This window comes from Etheostoma cragini, chromosome 18, assembly GCF_013103735.1.
Source record: "Etheostoma cragini isolate CJK2018 chromosome 18, CSU_Ecrag_1.0, whole genome shotgun sequence".
NCBI lineage: Eukaryota > Metazoa > Chordata > Actinopteri > Perciformes > Percidae > Etheostoma > Etheostoma cragini.
In genome coordinates this window covers 18571006-18585401 of record NC_048424.1, presented here as the reverse complement: position 1 = coordinate 18585401, position 14396 = coordinate 18571006, and the positions used below count along the sequence as shown (strand labels likewise).

The following is a 14396-nucleotide window of genomic DNA, read 5'->3' as shown; positions in this document are numbered from 1 at the left end:
GAGGCAGTTCTGAAGGCAAAAGGGGGTCCAACCGTTACTAGCATGGGGTACCTAATAAAGTGGCCGGTGAGTGTATATTACATATACCTACGCTCTCCGTCTGCAAGATTCGGAATGATCCTGATTTCTCTTGGCACAGCTACCAGAAAACGTACAACTTTCAGACAGGTTGACACGTCGTCAAGCTCAGTTGGAGGCTGCGTAGTAACTTTGAATGAGGTTCACTATGTCTGCCTGAATTTTTTGGAGCCTTATGGACTGCATGCATAAGGGGTCAAGGGAGTGGAGTCCATAATTGGTTGTTTTCTCTATAAAAATGATCCCTACCATCCTCCTGATTTGTCTGAAATCTTTCTCTGCTTTATGTACCCATAGACAGCTTGTACAAGAGGAATTTATTAATTTATTGATTTTCACTTTATTTTTAATAGAGCTTTGAGCTACTGAGGGTCATTGAGGAAGCCCACTGGCAGTGGGGCAAAACTCAAGAGTGGGAAGAAAAGTTTATTTTATGGCTTTCACAAATTTCAATATGACCCAAACGCGCCCACCTTGCTTGCATCCAGATCCCTTGGCGTTATAAACTCAACTCACAACAGTAAGCTGTTTAACTCTGAACAAGCGCAACTCACATCTGCACTCGACTCACATTGGGAAGTGACATAGAGGAAACGCTTTATTGTTTTTTTGGAGCGTTGAGCTTAACGCTAAGTTACCAGCTAGCACTAGCTAGATAGCTTGGTTTGCAAAGTGAATATGTAATTCCCATTTGCTGTGATATTAATTGGGATGCTAATTTTGGCTAGCAAAGAAATATGCTTAAAATACAATCTTAAGAGAATCATGTTGTTTAAAAGAAGATTTGGAAGAATCGATTGAGACTATAAACCTATTAGGAAATGTTTACTGAAGGAATAAATCAAGTGAGAATTAGGGTCATTTTCATAAATAGTTTTAGGTCTTTAGATTTGGAGCAGGTTTAACAGAAATAACTGAATTAATAGACTGATCATCTATTTTTAGTCTTACACTAATCTGCTATTTACCATCAGTCATCTGGAACTGTCTAGGTGTCTGATGTTCTAAATACATCACTATCTATTGTGTCCTATTGTAAATGACAACGTTAATAGAAGATGATGGTGCCAATCATCGGCTGAATCATCTCAATCCAGAGAGACAAGTGAATGCAGAAAAAAACGTTGATTATTCTGATTACTACAGATAACATATTGATTAAATCTCAACAGAAATTCTTGTAATTGAGGAGCGGCTGCTTTAAGCATTAGCAAGATAAGTCTCTCTTATAAGGGGACACATAGGATTTGAAAATTAAGTAGTCATTCCCATTCAAAAATAAAAAATACATGCATGTTTTTAAATTAAATGTATTCATACAGTTTTAAATCTACAGAAAGAAAAATCTTCTCTGATGCAAGAACCACAACAGTTATTGGAGTAGAGGGGTGAGTATTTATTAACTCTACCACGACGATTCTGCTGAGGCAAAGACCTGCGAGGGCAGACTGATTTGCATCTATGCAGTTCATGCAGATATGGAGGGAAACAGTTAGGGCAAGTGCACACGTTTCCTTGAAATTATTGCACATGTGCTTTTTTAAAGCCTCGTGTTGTCTTTCCGTTGACTATGCCTCTTTTACTTTTTTCGGGTCAAAATGTACAACTTTTTCTTTTCACACTTTTCCCGAGGTTTTGTCTTCTTTCCCCCGACATTTTTTGTCGTTTATTTACAATTTTTGAAGCTTTTATGTCCATTTTTTCAACATTCTTTTCATTCTTTTTGTGCTTAAATGCTATAAAATCGAATAAAACACCCACATTTTGTTATTGTAGTATTTATTTAACTTGTGAAGAGCATTGTAAAGAACCATCCACATAGTTTTTCTTAGACATTTTGTAAAGTAACCCAAATTTCTGATATGGAAACTTTGTAAAATGGGTCAAATTTGACCTGAATGACAACAGGAGGGTTAAAGATGTGCACCTAGTACCAGAAAGACCAGAGGACAGAGAGAAGCTGAATTACCCTAGTGCCATGAAGAGGCCAGGTATGGCACGGCCGCCCACTTGCATGAACAACAGTTCAGTGTCTAAGACAGACTGGTTTAAGCGGGTGTTTAATTGTGTGATGTAGAAGGCTGCTTTGCTGGAGAAATGTTGTGGTACTGGTAAAATATGTTTTCCCCATACCCTTGGTATAGGTCACGATCAGCAACAAATGTGTCTAATTCTCTGGGACAACTGTGCATATCGCATCATAGAAAATACAAAAGCCACTAAAAATTTGACTTGTTCAGTTAATCTGGGAATGACAGATTTAATGTCCGTTCCCTGCAAAATCTTTGCCCTTAAGTTAGAAGATATGTTTGTTCCAGAAGGGAACACACAGCCTACCTGGCATACGAGCAGAGGTCAGTGAATGCTTTGTTAGAGTAACACATGTGGTGGAAAGGAATGGCTGATGTGCTGGAGCAGGAGTATGACACAGCTGGATTAAGGATGCAGTAAATGGACTGTTCTTATATAGCGGTTTTCTAGTCTCAACTACTACTCAAACAGCTTTTAAATAGTACAGGAACCAGTCACACACTGTGGACGAGGCTGCCATACAAAGTGCCACCTGCTCATCAGAAAAACCCATTTACACTCCCATGACACAGTATTGGGGGCAACTTGGGGTACAGTGCCTTGCCAAAGGACACTTCAACATACGACTGCAGGGCCAGGGGGCAAACCACCAACCTTCTGAATAGCAGGCGACCGCCGTACCACTGATCCACAGCCGCCACACAGTTAGTGATGGGGAGGTAACTGTTGAAGTTCTGAACTGATTGGAGACGAGTATCTATAATAGGGATGCACCGATACACCGCAAGTAAGGATATTTGAGTATTTGGCAAAAACAATGTGAGTACTAAATAATAACGTTACAGTTTGAATAATTACTCTGAAGACATGCTTTTTTGGTAGCGGATTGCATCTTGACTTTACAAGGTGTACCTAAATGCACCATGAAGTCCCATCAGTGCACACATGCTTCAACGAGTGAAAAACAGCCATACTTTAATCCTTTTAGCTTTAAAATTTGTAACCGTGTTTGAGCAAGCTATTGGCCAACGGTAGGTTAACGTTACCTGCTGCCAAGTGTGGTGCTAACTAGTATCACAAGCTGTGATGCATAAAGCGATATTGGGTGCGGTATCGGAGTAGTTTAATGAGTATGTGTACATGAGCACAGTATCAGACCAGATATCTGTGCACCCCTAGTCTGTAATTATGGTAGTGTATTATCATGACAACATTACTGAAAGGTCTTATCTTATTTCCTGTTATTCAGTCAGGATCTTCGATTTATAACTTCTTTACAGTGAATACTGTTATCAGGCAATGCATTTGTTGTCCGGGAAAACAGAGAGTTCAATGGCCTTACGTGGTAAAGCTATGGAATGGGGTAAGCGCCCATCCCCTGTGTATGAAACAAATGAATGACTGAGATACAGTTAGTGGTTTTCTGCAAAAAATACTCAGGTTTTAAGATTAAATAAAGATCTTATATTACAACATCTCGGTCTACCTGAAACAATCATTGATTAGTAGGATCAGAAACCACAGGAATCCACCACAGTAGCCTGAATGATGTTGATGTAGTGTTGTAAGGGTTGTCATTTGGTTAATGAGCAGAGTAATGTTTTTTCTTTTCACCATTACAGCACTGAATGGTTCAACATGAAGGGACATCAAATTCTGAACTTGTATTCTATATATTATTTTAATGCCAAATTGATAGACGTTGTCCAACCCTGGTATTCAGACAACTTCTGTACGCAATGGTTAAAAACCTTGGTGGATGTATTGCACTGCTGATGTTAACTTCTGTGTCACTGAGCAATTGCTACAGCTAAGGCATCTGCTAATAAATTAATTACAATGAATGAATTACATTTAGTGTTCTTTATTTAAAATAACTTAATTCAATAACATTTTGTTTATAATATCAAAATATAACAACAGTTATCTTGAGACACTTTATGTAGCTAGTCATAGCTGGACGTAGCAGGAAAGGGCGAGGAGAGAGCAGCTCACTGTGTCAAAGGGAGGAAATCCCCCGGCAGTCTAGAACTATAACAACATAACTAAGAGAGACAGGTTGAGGAGAGGCGCCTGGTCAGGCTAGAACTCTCCCCAACCGGATCGGATTTTAGTCCCTCTTCCTTTACTATATTACAGATTATGAATTAATGTAATTTATTTTATTTAAAATTAATCTGACGAGTATGAAGAGAAGCAGGTGGGCCTGGCTAGGCGGACGCTGCAACTCCTCACTCTCTAACTATAAGCTTTATCAAAGAGAAGAGTTTTCAGATTATTCTTAAATGTGGTGACGGTTTCTGCCCCCCCGAATACAGACTGGGAGCTGGTTCCACAGTAGATGAGCCTGATAGCTGAAGGCTCTGGCTCCATTCTACTTTTAGAGACTCTAGGAACCACAAGTAGCACTGAATTCTGGGAGTGTATTGCTCTAGTGGGACAATAAGGCACTATTGGGTCTTCTAAATATGTTGTGCTAGACCATTTAGAGCTTTGTAGATCAGGAGGCGGACTTTAAATTCAATCCTGGATTTTAACTGGAAGCCAATGCAGAGAAGCTAATACAGTAGAAATATGATTTATTTTCTTAGTTCTTGTCAGAACACGCGCTGCAGCATTCTAGGTTAGCTGAAGAGTCTTAAAGGACTTATTTGGGCAACCTGATAGTAAGGAATTGCGCTAATCCAGCCTGGAAGTAACAAATGCATGGACTAGTTTTTCAGCACCGTTTTGAGACAGGATGTTCCTAATTTTGGCAATGTTACAAAGATGAAAAAAGGCTGTTAAACCAGGCTTAATGCGATTCCTTTATTACCATCTATGGTATGGTCAATAGTGTCAAATGCAGCACTGAGATCTAATAAGACAAGTAAGGAGACAAGTCCTTTGTCTGCAGCAGTTAGAAGGTCGTTAGTATTTTTCACCAGTGCCGTCACGTGCTATGATGCCTTCTAAATCCTGAATGAACGTCCTCAAGTAAACTATTTCTATTTAGAAAATCACATAACTGATTAGCAACTACCTTCAAGGATCTTGGAGAGAAAGGGAAGATTAGATAAAGGTCTATAGTTGGCTAAGACCTCAGGATCAAGGGTGTTTTTTTTCAGAGGAGGCTTTTATCACAGCTACTTTCAATGGCTACTTTTAATGGCATAACCTGTTAATAGAGACACATTGTTCATATCTAGTATTTGATTGTTAACCACGGGTAACGCTTCTTTAAGTAGCCTCAAAGGTGATTTGTTAGAAGTTGAGGGTAAAAGGTGATGAATTTGATCTCTAATTGTTATAATTTTATCATTAAAGAAGCTCATTAAGTCGTTGCAACTCAGAGCTGTGGGAATAGATGGCTCAATAAAACTGTCGCTGGCTTTCAGCCTGGTTACAGTACTAAAAAGAAAACTTGGGTTGTTCTTATTTTCTTCTATGAGTGATGAGTAATAGTCCTATCTGGCATTTCTGAGGGCCTTCCTATAGGTTTTCAAACTGTCTTGCCAATCCAAACGAGATTCTTTCAGTTCAGTGGAACGCCATTTACTTTCAAGGTTTTGCGAGATTTGTTTTAATTTGCGGGTTTGAGAGTTATACCAAGGTGCTAGTTTGCTTTGCTTCATTATCTTGTTTTTGAGAGAAGCAACAGAGTCACTCAACAGAGCACTGTTGGAGCACTGTCTACAAAGTTATCAATTTGGGAGTAACTAAAGTTAACATAAAGGTCCTCTGTTGTATAAAAGCATGGCACTGAGTTAAATGCTGTTGGAATATCTTCCTTGAATTTAGTTGTAGCACTGTCAGATAGGCATCTAGTGTAGAAGCTTTTATCTAATTTAGTATAGTCAGGTAGTAGGAATTCGAAAAGTATTAAAAAAGGGTCTGATAATACCAGATTCTGCGGAAATATTATGAAATCCTCAATTTCAATCCCATACTGTATGTCAGCACAAGGTTGAGGTTGTGGTTAAAACAGTGCGGGGCCTTATGCACACTCTGACTGAAACCAATAATGAAATGAAAGCAGTACTAAGGCTATTGCTGTCAACGTCCACATGGATATTAAAATCCCCTACAATAAGTACTTTGTCTGATTTAAAGACTACACATGATAAAAACTCAGAGAATTCAGAGAAAAATTCAGAATACGGACTTGGAGCTCAGTAAATAATAAATATAATTGGCTGCAATGTTTTCCATGATGGATGTTGAAGATTAAGAACAAAACTTTTATAATTTAGTTTAGGTTTTGGATTAATTAACAGGCTTGAATCATAGATGGCTGATTAGAATTAGAATCAGCCATCAGAATCATTAGAATATGAGTGGGTGACCGACCCAGTGGAAGCACAGAGGAGCGCATTGCACTGCCCCTCTGATTACTAATATCAGACTTGGGTTGTCATTGTTTATGACAGATAAGAGACTCAGTCAGATATTTTGATATGAGTGTGGCTCCTTCAAAAGTGGGATGAATGCTGTCTCTCTTAATTAGACTAGACTTTCCCCAGAACGCCCTCCAGTTGCCTACGTAGGCCACATCATTAGCTGGGCGCCACCCTGACAACCAGAGGTTGAAGAATGACATGCGGGTGAACATGTCATCGCTGATCAGGTTTGGCAGGGGTCTAGAGAAAACTACTGAGTCTGACTATTTCTTTGCATTTGCACAAAGTGACTCAACATTAATTTCAGTGATCTCCAATTTGCATAGCCGGGTATCATTATCAACCAAGTATGTGAAGTATGATCTTACTGCATTTACGGTTATCTATAGCTAGCAGCTTTAGAGAGGAATCTATATTGCCCGCTCTGGCCCCATGGACACACGGGGCGGCTGTGGCTCAGTGGTAGAGCCGTTGCCTGCCAATTGGAAGGTTGGTGGTTCAATCCCCGCCCCTGCAGTCATTGTCGAAGTGTCCTTGGGCAAGACACTGAACCCCGAGTTGCCCCCGGTGCTGCGCATCGGAGTGTGAATGTGTGTGCATGTTTATCTGATGAGCAGGTGGCACCTTGTACGGCAGCCCCGGCCACAGTGTATGAATGTGTGTGAATGGTGAATGTTTCCTGTAGATGTAAAAGCGCTTTGAGCAGTCTTTAAGACTGGAAAAAGCGTTATATAAATACCAACTTCACGTTCAGCAGTATAGCGGTCCCAATTGAGTTGGCTTCTCAGTGGGTGTGTTGCTGAGTGGGGAGAAACTGATTTGGTTAATAGCTATTGCTACGCTACCTTCGGACAGTAAACCACTCGCCTGGCTGCTGGAGACCTGCCGGGGGACTGCTTGCAGAAGCTGCAGTATGTCGGCTACAGAGCACTGGCTAGCTATGGAAGCATATGATTTTGATTCCATGGTGTGGAGCCGGGCCTCAAACTCATTAAGCCTCCAGAGCAGCGAATATACTAGATTTATTACATATATCTTTATCACCAAAGGAGGCAGCGGAATAGCTAAACATCTGACACACAGAGCAAGGTAGAGCTGGAGAGGGAGAGGAATTAGACATTCCTAATGGCTAAGCTAAAGTAGCGTTCTAACAATTGAGATTACCGTGACCAGACATCCCCGGTTTCCGGGGACAGTCCCCGGTTGTGGTGATTTGTCCCCGGCTGGATCTGTCCCCGGTTTTCACTGTGACTGACAGACCTGAAATTTGAACAAAAGAAGGAAAACATGTAGCTTATAGTTGCACACCCTCCACGCGCAGGCTCAGGACAGCCGGAGGAAGCGCTGCTCAGAGCTCAGAAATTTTTTAGAATGCCATATTTTACAATGCTAAAATTAGCCTACTGATTATTTACATGGAGTCTGGTTGGCTTAGCAAAGGCAATTTTGCGGACTTTTATGTTTAAAAAAAGTATCCTAATCTTTAACAGAAACGTCGACTTCCTTAGAAAATCCTTTCCAAAATGTTGTCAGACACTTAGAATATTAATCTGAGTCTCTCAGTAGCTAAACATGCACTTTTATGAACGTAAAAAACAAGCTGGACAAGTGTCCTATTTACTTACATTGTAGCTTGTTTTGCTGCTGCCGACTGCAGCGACCTCGTTTAAAGAGAATTCTGGCCAATTTTTACGTTAATGTTGATCGCTGTAAATATGTATTTTTGTACTTTTGAAAAAAAAACTGACCTGAATCAGTGCAGGCAATGTGGAGCAGCTGCAGCTATGTGTACACGCTTCCACTGAGGTAAATCGTCAGTTAGCCGAGCAAATTTTAGAGTGCCTTCGTGCATCTTAACAGGCACACAACACAATTACTATGTCTGTACAACATGAACAGTGCCCTTACGTAACATGCGTTTTCAAGTCAGACATTGTTTTAATTCACCTACCCTGTCTTGTTCTTGCCGGTGGGTGGCTTGGTCAGCAGCTAGAACTAGCTAGCTGTTAGCTTTTTTCTTTATTTAATCATTAAATTGATAGCCTGGATATTTTTGTACTGTCTTATTTCTTTGTTTTAGTTTGTAGACAGTCCCTAAGCTCTCTGTCGTCTCAACACAGACCCTGAACAGAGCTGAATTAGCACAACTTTCATGCATTCTATTCACATCTTCTGTCTTCAGTCGGATTCACTACATGGCTAGGCACTATAAATGACATTTTCAACATGTTTAGAGGCTAAAAACACATTTAAAACGTGCCCTGTTTAAACCAGGTGGGTGCCAACTCTAGCAGGAGGATAACACGGTGTAGGCAGGACTAATTAGTTTCGTTCTTCTCTCTACTGACAGCACGTCTTATTTACAAACAAAAGATCTACGTGTTAAAATCGACCGGAATTCTCCTTTAATGTGATTATTTAAACAGAGGGATTTAAAGAGGCAATGACTGAAATGAGTAGCTTCATACTTCAACCAAAGGCTCCTCAGGCTCCTTGTATCATTTTTGTCATTATTAGAGAATTAATGTAAGTTTGTGTGTAAAGTCTCACCAATGGTACTTTACTCGTTGTTGTATGTAAAATTGTGTTGTGACGTGAAAATGGCTTGGCCAGAGATCTTTTAGCACAGGACAGAAAAGGCTGGACCTTGTTAATTTTTAATAGCATGTGTCAGCTGACTCTATACTATCTCCTGAATATGAAGATCTATGCCAATCTGCCCCAGAGGAGATTAATGGTAAGCATGGACCCCCTTGGAAATATGCTAAATGTTTTGTAGGAATTAGGAAAACTTTGACTCAAAATGAAGTGAATTAGTTTTTGTGAAGTTTAGAAACAAACTTTATGTGGTATGGGGACAAATGTGTTACAATAGAAGTGTAATCCTGTTACGATCAGATCGTAAGTGTGTCCCTTTTAAAAAGTATTGAAACTTTTCCTACTGTCAAGTTGATCTTTTTCATTCATCATGTATGTATGTATTTATTTACATTTCTTATACTTTAACTTGTAACTAGATGTTTGACATTTCCAGTCCTTAGTTTAAAATTAGGTTTGAAAGTAAAACTTTGAAGATGTGGAATAATAATGTAAATATTGGGAAGTGTGGAGCTGTTTTGAGGCTAAATCTTTATGTGTCCTGTTTTATTCAAAGCCAACAACTACTGTCTCTTGTTTTTCCATTTCAAAAGGTTTTGCAAATTATCTACATTACCTATCTATCACCTGTTAGACCTGGTAGAGCCCAAGGTTACCAATCAACGTAGATCTAAACTTGTCATCTGGCCAACTAACAATACCTTAACTACTCTAATTTAATAAATTACAACATGTCCCTAACCCTTTAAATTTTCAAAAGGTGTATATAGTATCAAACAATTTCACCTATTGTGTTAGGGCCCAACTTACTGCCTGATTTTTCCCTGGACAGGCTGTAAAGATGCGTGGGATCTTTGCTGGTTGTGCACTCTCAGCCCTGCTGATGGCTGCAGCCTGGGCAGACCACCACCACGACCACCACCACGTCTCTGAACACAGCCATGAGGGAGAGCTGAGCTGCCACAAACTGTCCTCTCCCAATGCTGACTTTGCATTTGCCCTGTACAAAATCCTGAACAACAACACTGCTGCTAGACAAAACATCTTCTTCTCGCCGCTGGGCATCTCCACCGCGTTGTCCATGCTGTCTACAGGGGCCACTGGTGAGACCCACCGCCAGCTGTTCTCCAGCTTGGGCTACAGCACCTTTACCCAGACCCAGGTCAATGAAGCGTACAAGCATCTTTTTGACATGCATGGAAACAGCCAGGAGAGCCAGCAGCTGGATGTCGGTAATGGCGTGGCTGTGCGCTCCGGCTTCCGTCCTCTGGAGAAGTTCCTGAAGGATGTCAAGCACTATTACTCTGCTGATGTCTTCAACGTTGACTTTACCAAATCTGCCGAGGCTGCGGCTCATATCAACACCTTCATTGCTAATAAAACAAAAGATAAAATCAAAGATATGGTGAAGGACCTGGACCCTGATATGGCCATTGTGCTTATTAACTATGTCTACTTTAAAGGTAAGAAGTTATTTCAAGTCCATGCCTCATAATTTACCAACAGTTAAAGACACAAATTCACCAGATGTTAAATAAAGCCGTTTTAACAACAAAATACAGAGTCCTCCCCTGAAAACCGCTCACATAGGTTGTTTGTTCAAGTAGCAATTACGACCTATATATTTGTTTCTAGTGACAGCACCCACTAGTATTGTTTGTGATGGCCGGAAAAGCAGGAAGTTCCCAAATTTCCATATAAGGAGAAATGTTGGGGTGGTGGAGGGGTCAAACCATCAACCACAGGACTGTCACCCAAAAGAGCAGGATTTTAACATAAAAGTATTGTGCACGATTTTTTTTAACTTTCCAAACGTCAAATTCAGTGTCATGTGCATGACCAGTAATTAAGTAATGGCTGATTTAACCGAAACCACAATTGTTTTCTAAACTTAACCAAGTACTTTAGGTGCATAAACTATTTAAAGTTTTTGGGGCCTACATTTCATTTCTGGCACTGTAGCTATGTTCATTTAAACAATTTTTGACTAGCTTCTTTCTTACTCTTATTTGTATCTTCAATCTGACTGAACAACTGCAACCGAACAATTTGGTTGACGGGATAAATAAAGTTTTCTGATTCTCTGTGGTTTATTTATAAGGAAGGAAATCGCTCCGGTATCAGAGGGGTATGATGATTGAAGAGCATTATTCAACATTTCAAAACACATGATAATTTGCGCTGAGTCCTCTTTGCCTGTCCACTGCCTCATACAGGACTGTGGAAAACACCGTTCAATCGTGACGTGACACACAAGACGGACTTCAATGTGGACAAGACCACCAAAGTTCAGGTGGACATGATGATCAGGACGGGTGACTATGACACCTACTGGGACATTGGCAACCACACCACGGTCGTCATGCTGCCCTACAAGGGCAACACCTCCATGATGATCGTCCTGCCCGATGAAGGCAAGATGAAGGAGGTGGAGGGCTACATCAACAAGGACTACATCAAGCACTGGCGAGACTCTGTCTTAATGAGGTAAGAGATATCTGGATTTTTTAATCCCCATCCTCTAGTGATTGTGAGAATGTTGACTGGATGAAATCTGATTTAATTGAAATGGCAAGTAATGTGTAATAGGACTGCATGTTATTTTGCTTTAAGAAAAAAAATCATTGTGATATTAACTAAGTTAATTAAGTCATTAGCTCAATAAATGCATCGCAAAAGACGAGCATCAAGTAAAACTAAAACATAAGCTTTAGAAAACATTATTTTCCTCATATCGTGCACCCTAATGTGTTAATTAGCCAAGCAGTGATTTAACAGTATATTCCAGCTATTGTGACACTAGTGATGTTCTGTGTTTCTTAGATATGTGGATCTGTACCTGCCAAAGTTTTCAATCTCTGCTGATGCTCCCCTGGAAAACACACTCAAAGAAATGGGCATAACCGACGCTTTTGAGAACAAGGCTGATTTCTCTGGCATGTCTGAGGTCCCGCTTAAAGTCTCAAAGGTAGGAGAGGCAAGCATTTCTTCTCAGGTGCATTATTCATCTAAGTGCTAACAAACATGGGAATATACCTACCTCACTGCAGGAGCAGTGGTTTAGGAAAAATTGCAGAAAAGAGACATTTACCCCCAGAGGATGCTGATAAAGAACTCTACACGTCTACATTTGTTCTAGACCTGCACGATATTAGAGCCATTGTAGGTAAAAATAATAACAGTGCCAGGGGATAGGGGAAAATATTTCTCAAAAAAAAATTGAATCGAAAAAACATGGTCATTTTTCAGAGTTTATGGAGTAATACATTTGTGAGGAAATCCTCCTAGTCACTAATTTATGACAATAGAAACTCAGATAGTGTTAGTTTTTTTTGTCAAGGAACCACATGGCTTTATTTTGCAAAGTTGGATCAACCCAATCACACCACGAATACCGCCTCAGGCCAGGCATATGCCTTCAGTGGACAACCTAATCAAGTTACCTTGCAATACGATTTAGCGATAGGTAAATTTAAAGCCCCGCCCACCGGAGGGTAGAAGACTTCTCCGCTATCCATTGACTTTAATTGGGTGAAGGTGGCGCCTTGTAAACTTTTTCTACCACCAAATGTAAATGTAAATGTAAATGTGCTGTATTTATATAGCGCTTTTCCAGTCTTAACAACTGCTCAAAGCGCTTTTACATCTACAGGAAACATTCACCATTCACACACATTCATACACTGTGGCCGGGGCTGCCGTACAAGGTGCCACCTGCTCATCAGATAAACACTCACACACATTCACACTCCGATGCGCAGCACCGGGGGCAACTCGGGGTTCAGTGTCTTGCCCAAGGACACTTCGACAATGACTGCAGGGGCGGGGATTGAACCACCAACCTTCCAATTGGCAGGCAACCGCTCTACCACTGAGCCACAGCCGCCCCAAATGTACAATCTGAAACAATACTTTCACTTGATAACAATGTGCTGTATGCATTTATTATTCTGCTCCTTTATGGACTACCAGAATCAAATGAAATGTTGAGGTGTAAACAATAAATATACTGTATGAAAATGAAAACGTTCTTTGACTGGGCTATAGGTGCCAAGCTAGACAACAGCAACACAGGATAATAAACCTGTTCCTCTGAACCTGTAATTGTTTGCCCTCTGTCACTAACACACAATTTAAAAAACTCTAACTTGAAGCACTAAAATTTATTTAACTTTTTATTTTAAATGAAATTGTGTATTATTATTATAATTATTGGGGGGCTCCAACTGAGTTTGGGCTATTTATGCTTGTTTTTGCTATAATAACTTTCAGAACACTGGAAAGGGATCTTCTCCACATGTGAATACTAACACTTGTGTTGTCTGCTGTGTATAAATACTTTGAACTTCCAGCTTTTTCTTAACACTCTTGAATCATTCAGGCCATCTGAAGGCATCAGGTATTACATACATTAAAAACAGCAACAACAAAAAATACTATACAACAAAAACAACAGAGAAAGCAGAGCAATAGACCTTCAAGTGGAATAGGCAGTTTTAAACAGATGTGTTTTGAGTTGTGCCTTGAAATGGGGGAATGAATCGATGTTTCTAAGTTGGGGTGGTAATGAGTTCCAGAGACGGGGAGCAGAGCGGCTAAATGCTCTGCCCCCCATGGTGGTGTGACGGGCGGAAGGGACAGAGAGGTGTATGGAGGAGGAGGAGCTGAGGGAGCGGGAGGCTGGAGGAGATCAGACAATTATTGGGGGGCGAGGTTGTGGATGGCCTTGAATGCAAACAGGAGTACTTAAACTAGACTCTGACTGCTTTCTTTTTCCTCCACAGGCGTCCCACAAGGCTCTGCTGAGTGTCGCCGAGATGGGAACAGAGGCAGCATCCTCCACCATTCTTGAGGCAGTATTCCTCAGTATGCCCCGGCCCGTGAAAATTAATAGACCCTTCCTGGTCTTCATCCTGGAGAACATCACCGGGAGCATCCTCTTCATGGGAAAGATCAACAACCCCACAGCCATGTAACAAAGCCAGACAAATAGAAACCATGATCACAGGTTGCAGCAGCCATAATGAGAAGTTGCTGGAGTGTTTCTGCATGTAAGCATGTAAGCTTTTACTTTGAAAAGATAATAAAGGAGGACACTGAAAATAGAAAACAAATATTGCATTTTTCCATTCATTGGGCAGCATGAAATCAGATACACAATAAATAGATACTAAATATTTAAATATGATTCAATAATCTCATCCTTCCCTACCAGTGCAGACTGAGGCCATGCCTTTATTTGGCCTTTAACCCATTAAAACCCAGACCAATTTCCCTTTAAACTGTATAACAGACTAAAATAAGAACATA

General features: G+C 40.4%; 1 protein-coding gene and 1 long non-coding RNA gene across 3 annotated transcripts in view; one reads left to right on the top strand and one right to left on the bottom strand.

Annotated features, from left to right (window-relative positions):
- The window catches only part of LOC117961795, a 16809-nt gene extending 10484 nt beyond the window's left edge, over positions 1-6325 (bottom strand). Inside the window, exon 1 of the long non-coding RNA XR_004660495.1 lies at positions 6102-6325. This is a non-coding gene — a long non-coding RNA (uncharacterized LOC117961795). The remainder of the gene's footprint in view (positions 1-6101) is intronic.
- A 2777-nt stretch (positions 6326-9102) lies between these two features.
- LOC117961792 (alpha-1-antitrypsin homolog) lies at positions 9103-14196 on the top strand. Of its 2 annotated transcripts, none has more exons than XM_034900732.1 (5): positions 9103-9225; positions 9919-10549; positions 11303-11573; positions 11910-12054; positions 13871-14196. In XM_034900732.1, exons 1-5 carry the CDS (start codon positions 9154-9156, stop codon positions 14060-14062), a joined length of 1311 nt encoding a protein of 436 aa, XP_034756623.1. In that variant the 5' UTR covers positions 9103-9153; the 3' UTR covers positions 14063-14196. The 2 variants fall into 2 exon arrangements, with proteins under 2 accessions (XP_034756623.1, XP_034756624.1); XM_034900733.1 differs by lacking the exon at positions 9103-9225 and adding an exon at positions 9675-9679.
- Positions 14197-14396: the final 200 nt, after the last annotated feature.

What these genes read in the sequence shown, in the direction of transcription:
- LOC117961792 (XM_034900732.1), top strand. Translation starts at nt 9,154, where the DNA reads ATGTGTCAGCTGACTCTATACTATCTCCTGAATATGAAGATCTATGCC. An exon ending in TGCCCCAGAGGAGATTAATG is followed by an intron (nt 9,226 to 9,918) that starts GTAAGCATGGAC and finishes TTCCCTGGACAG; the next exon opens with GCTGTAAAGATGCGTGGGAT. An exon ending in TCCCGCTTAAAGTCTCAAAG is followed by an intron (nt 12,055 to 13,870) that starts GTAGGAGAGGCA and finishes TTTCCTCCACAG; the next exon opens with GCGTCCCACAAGGCTCTGCT.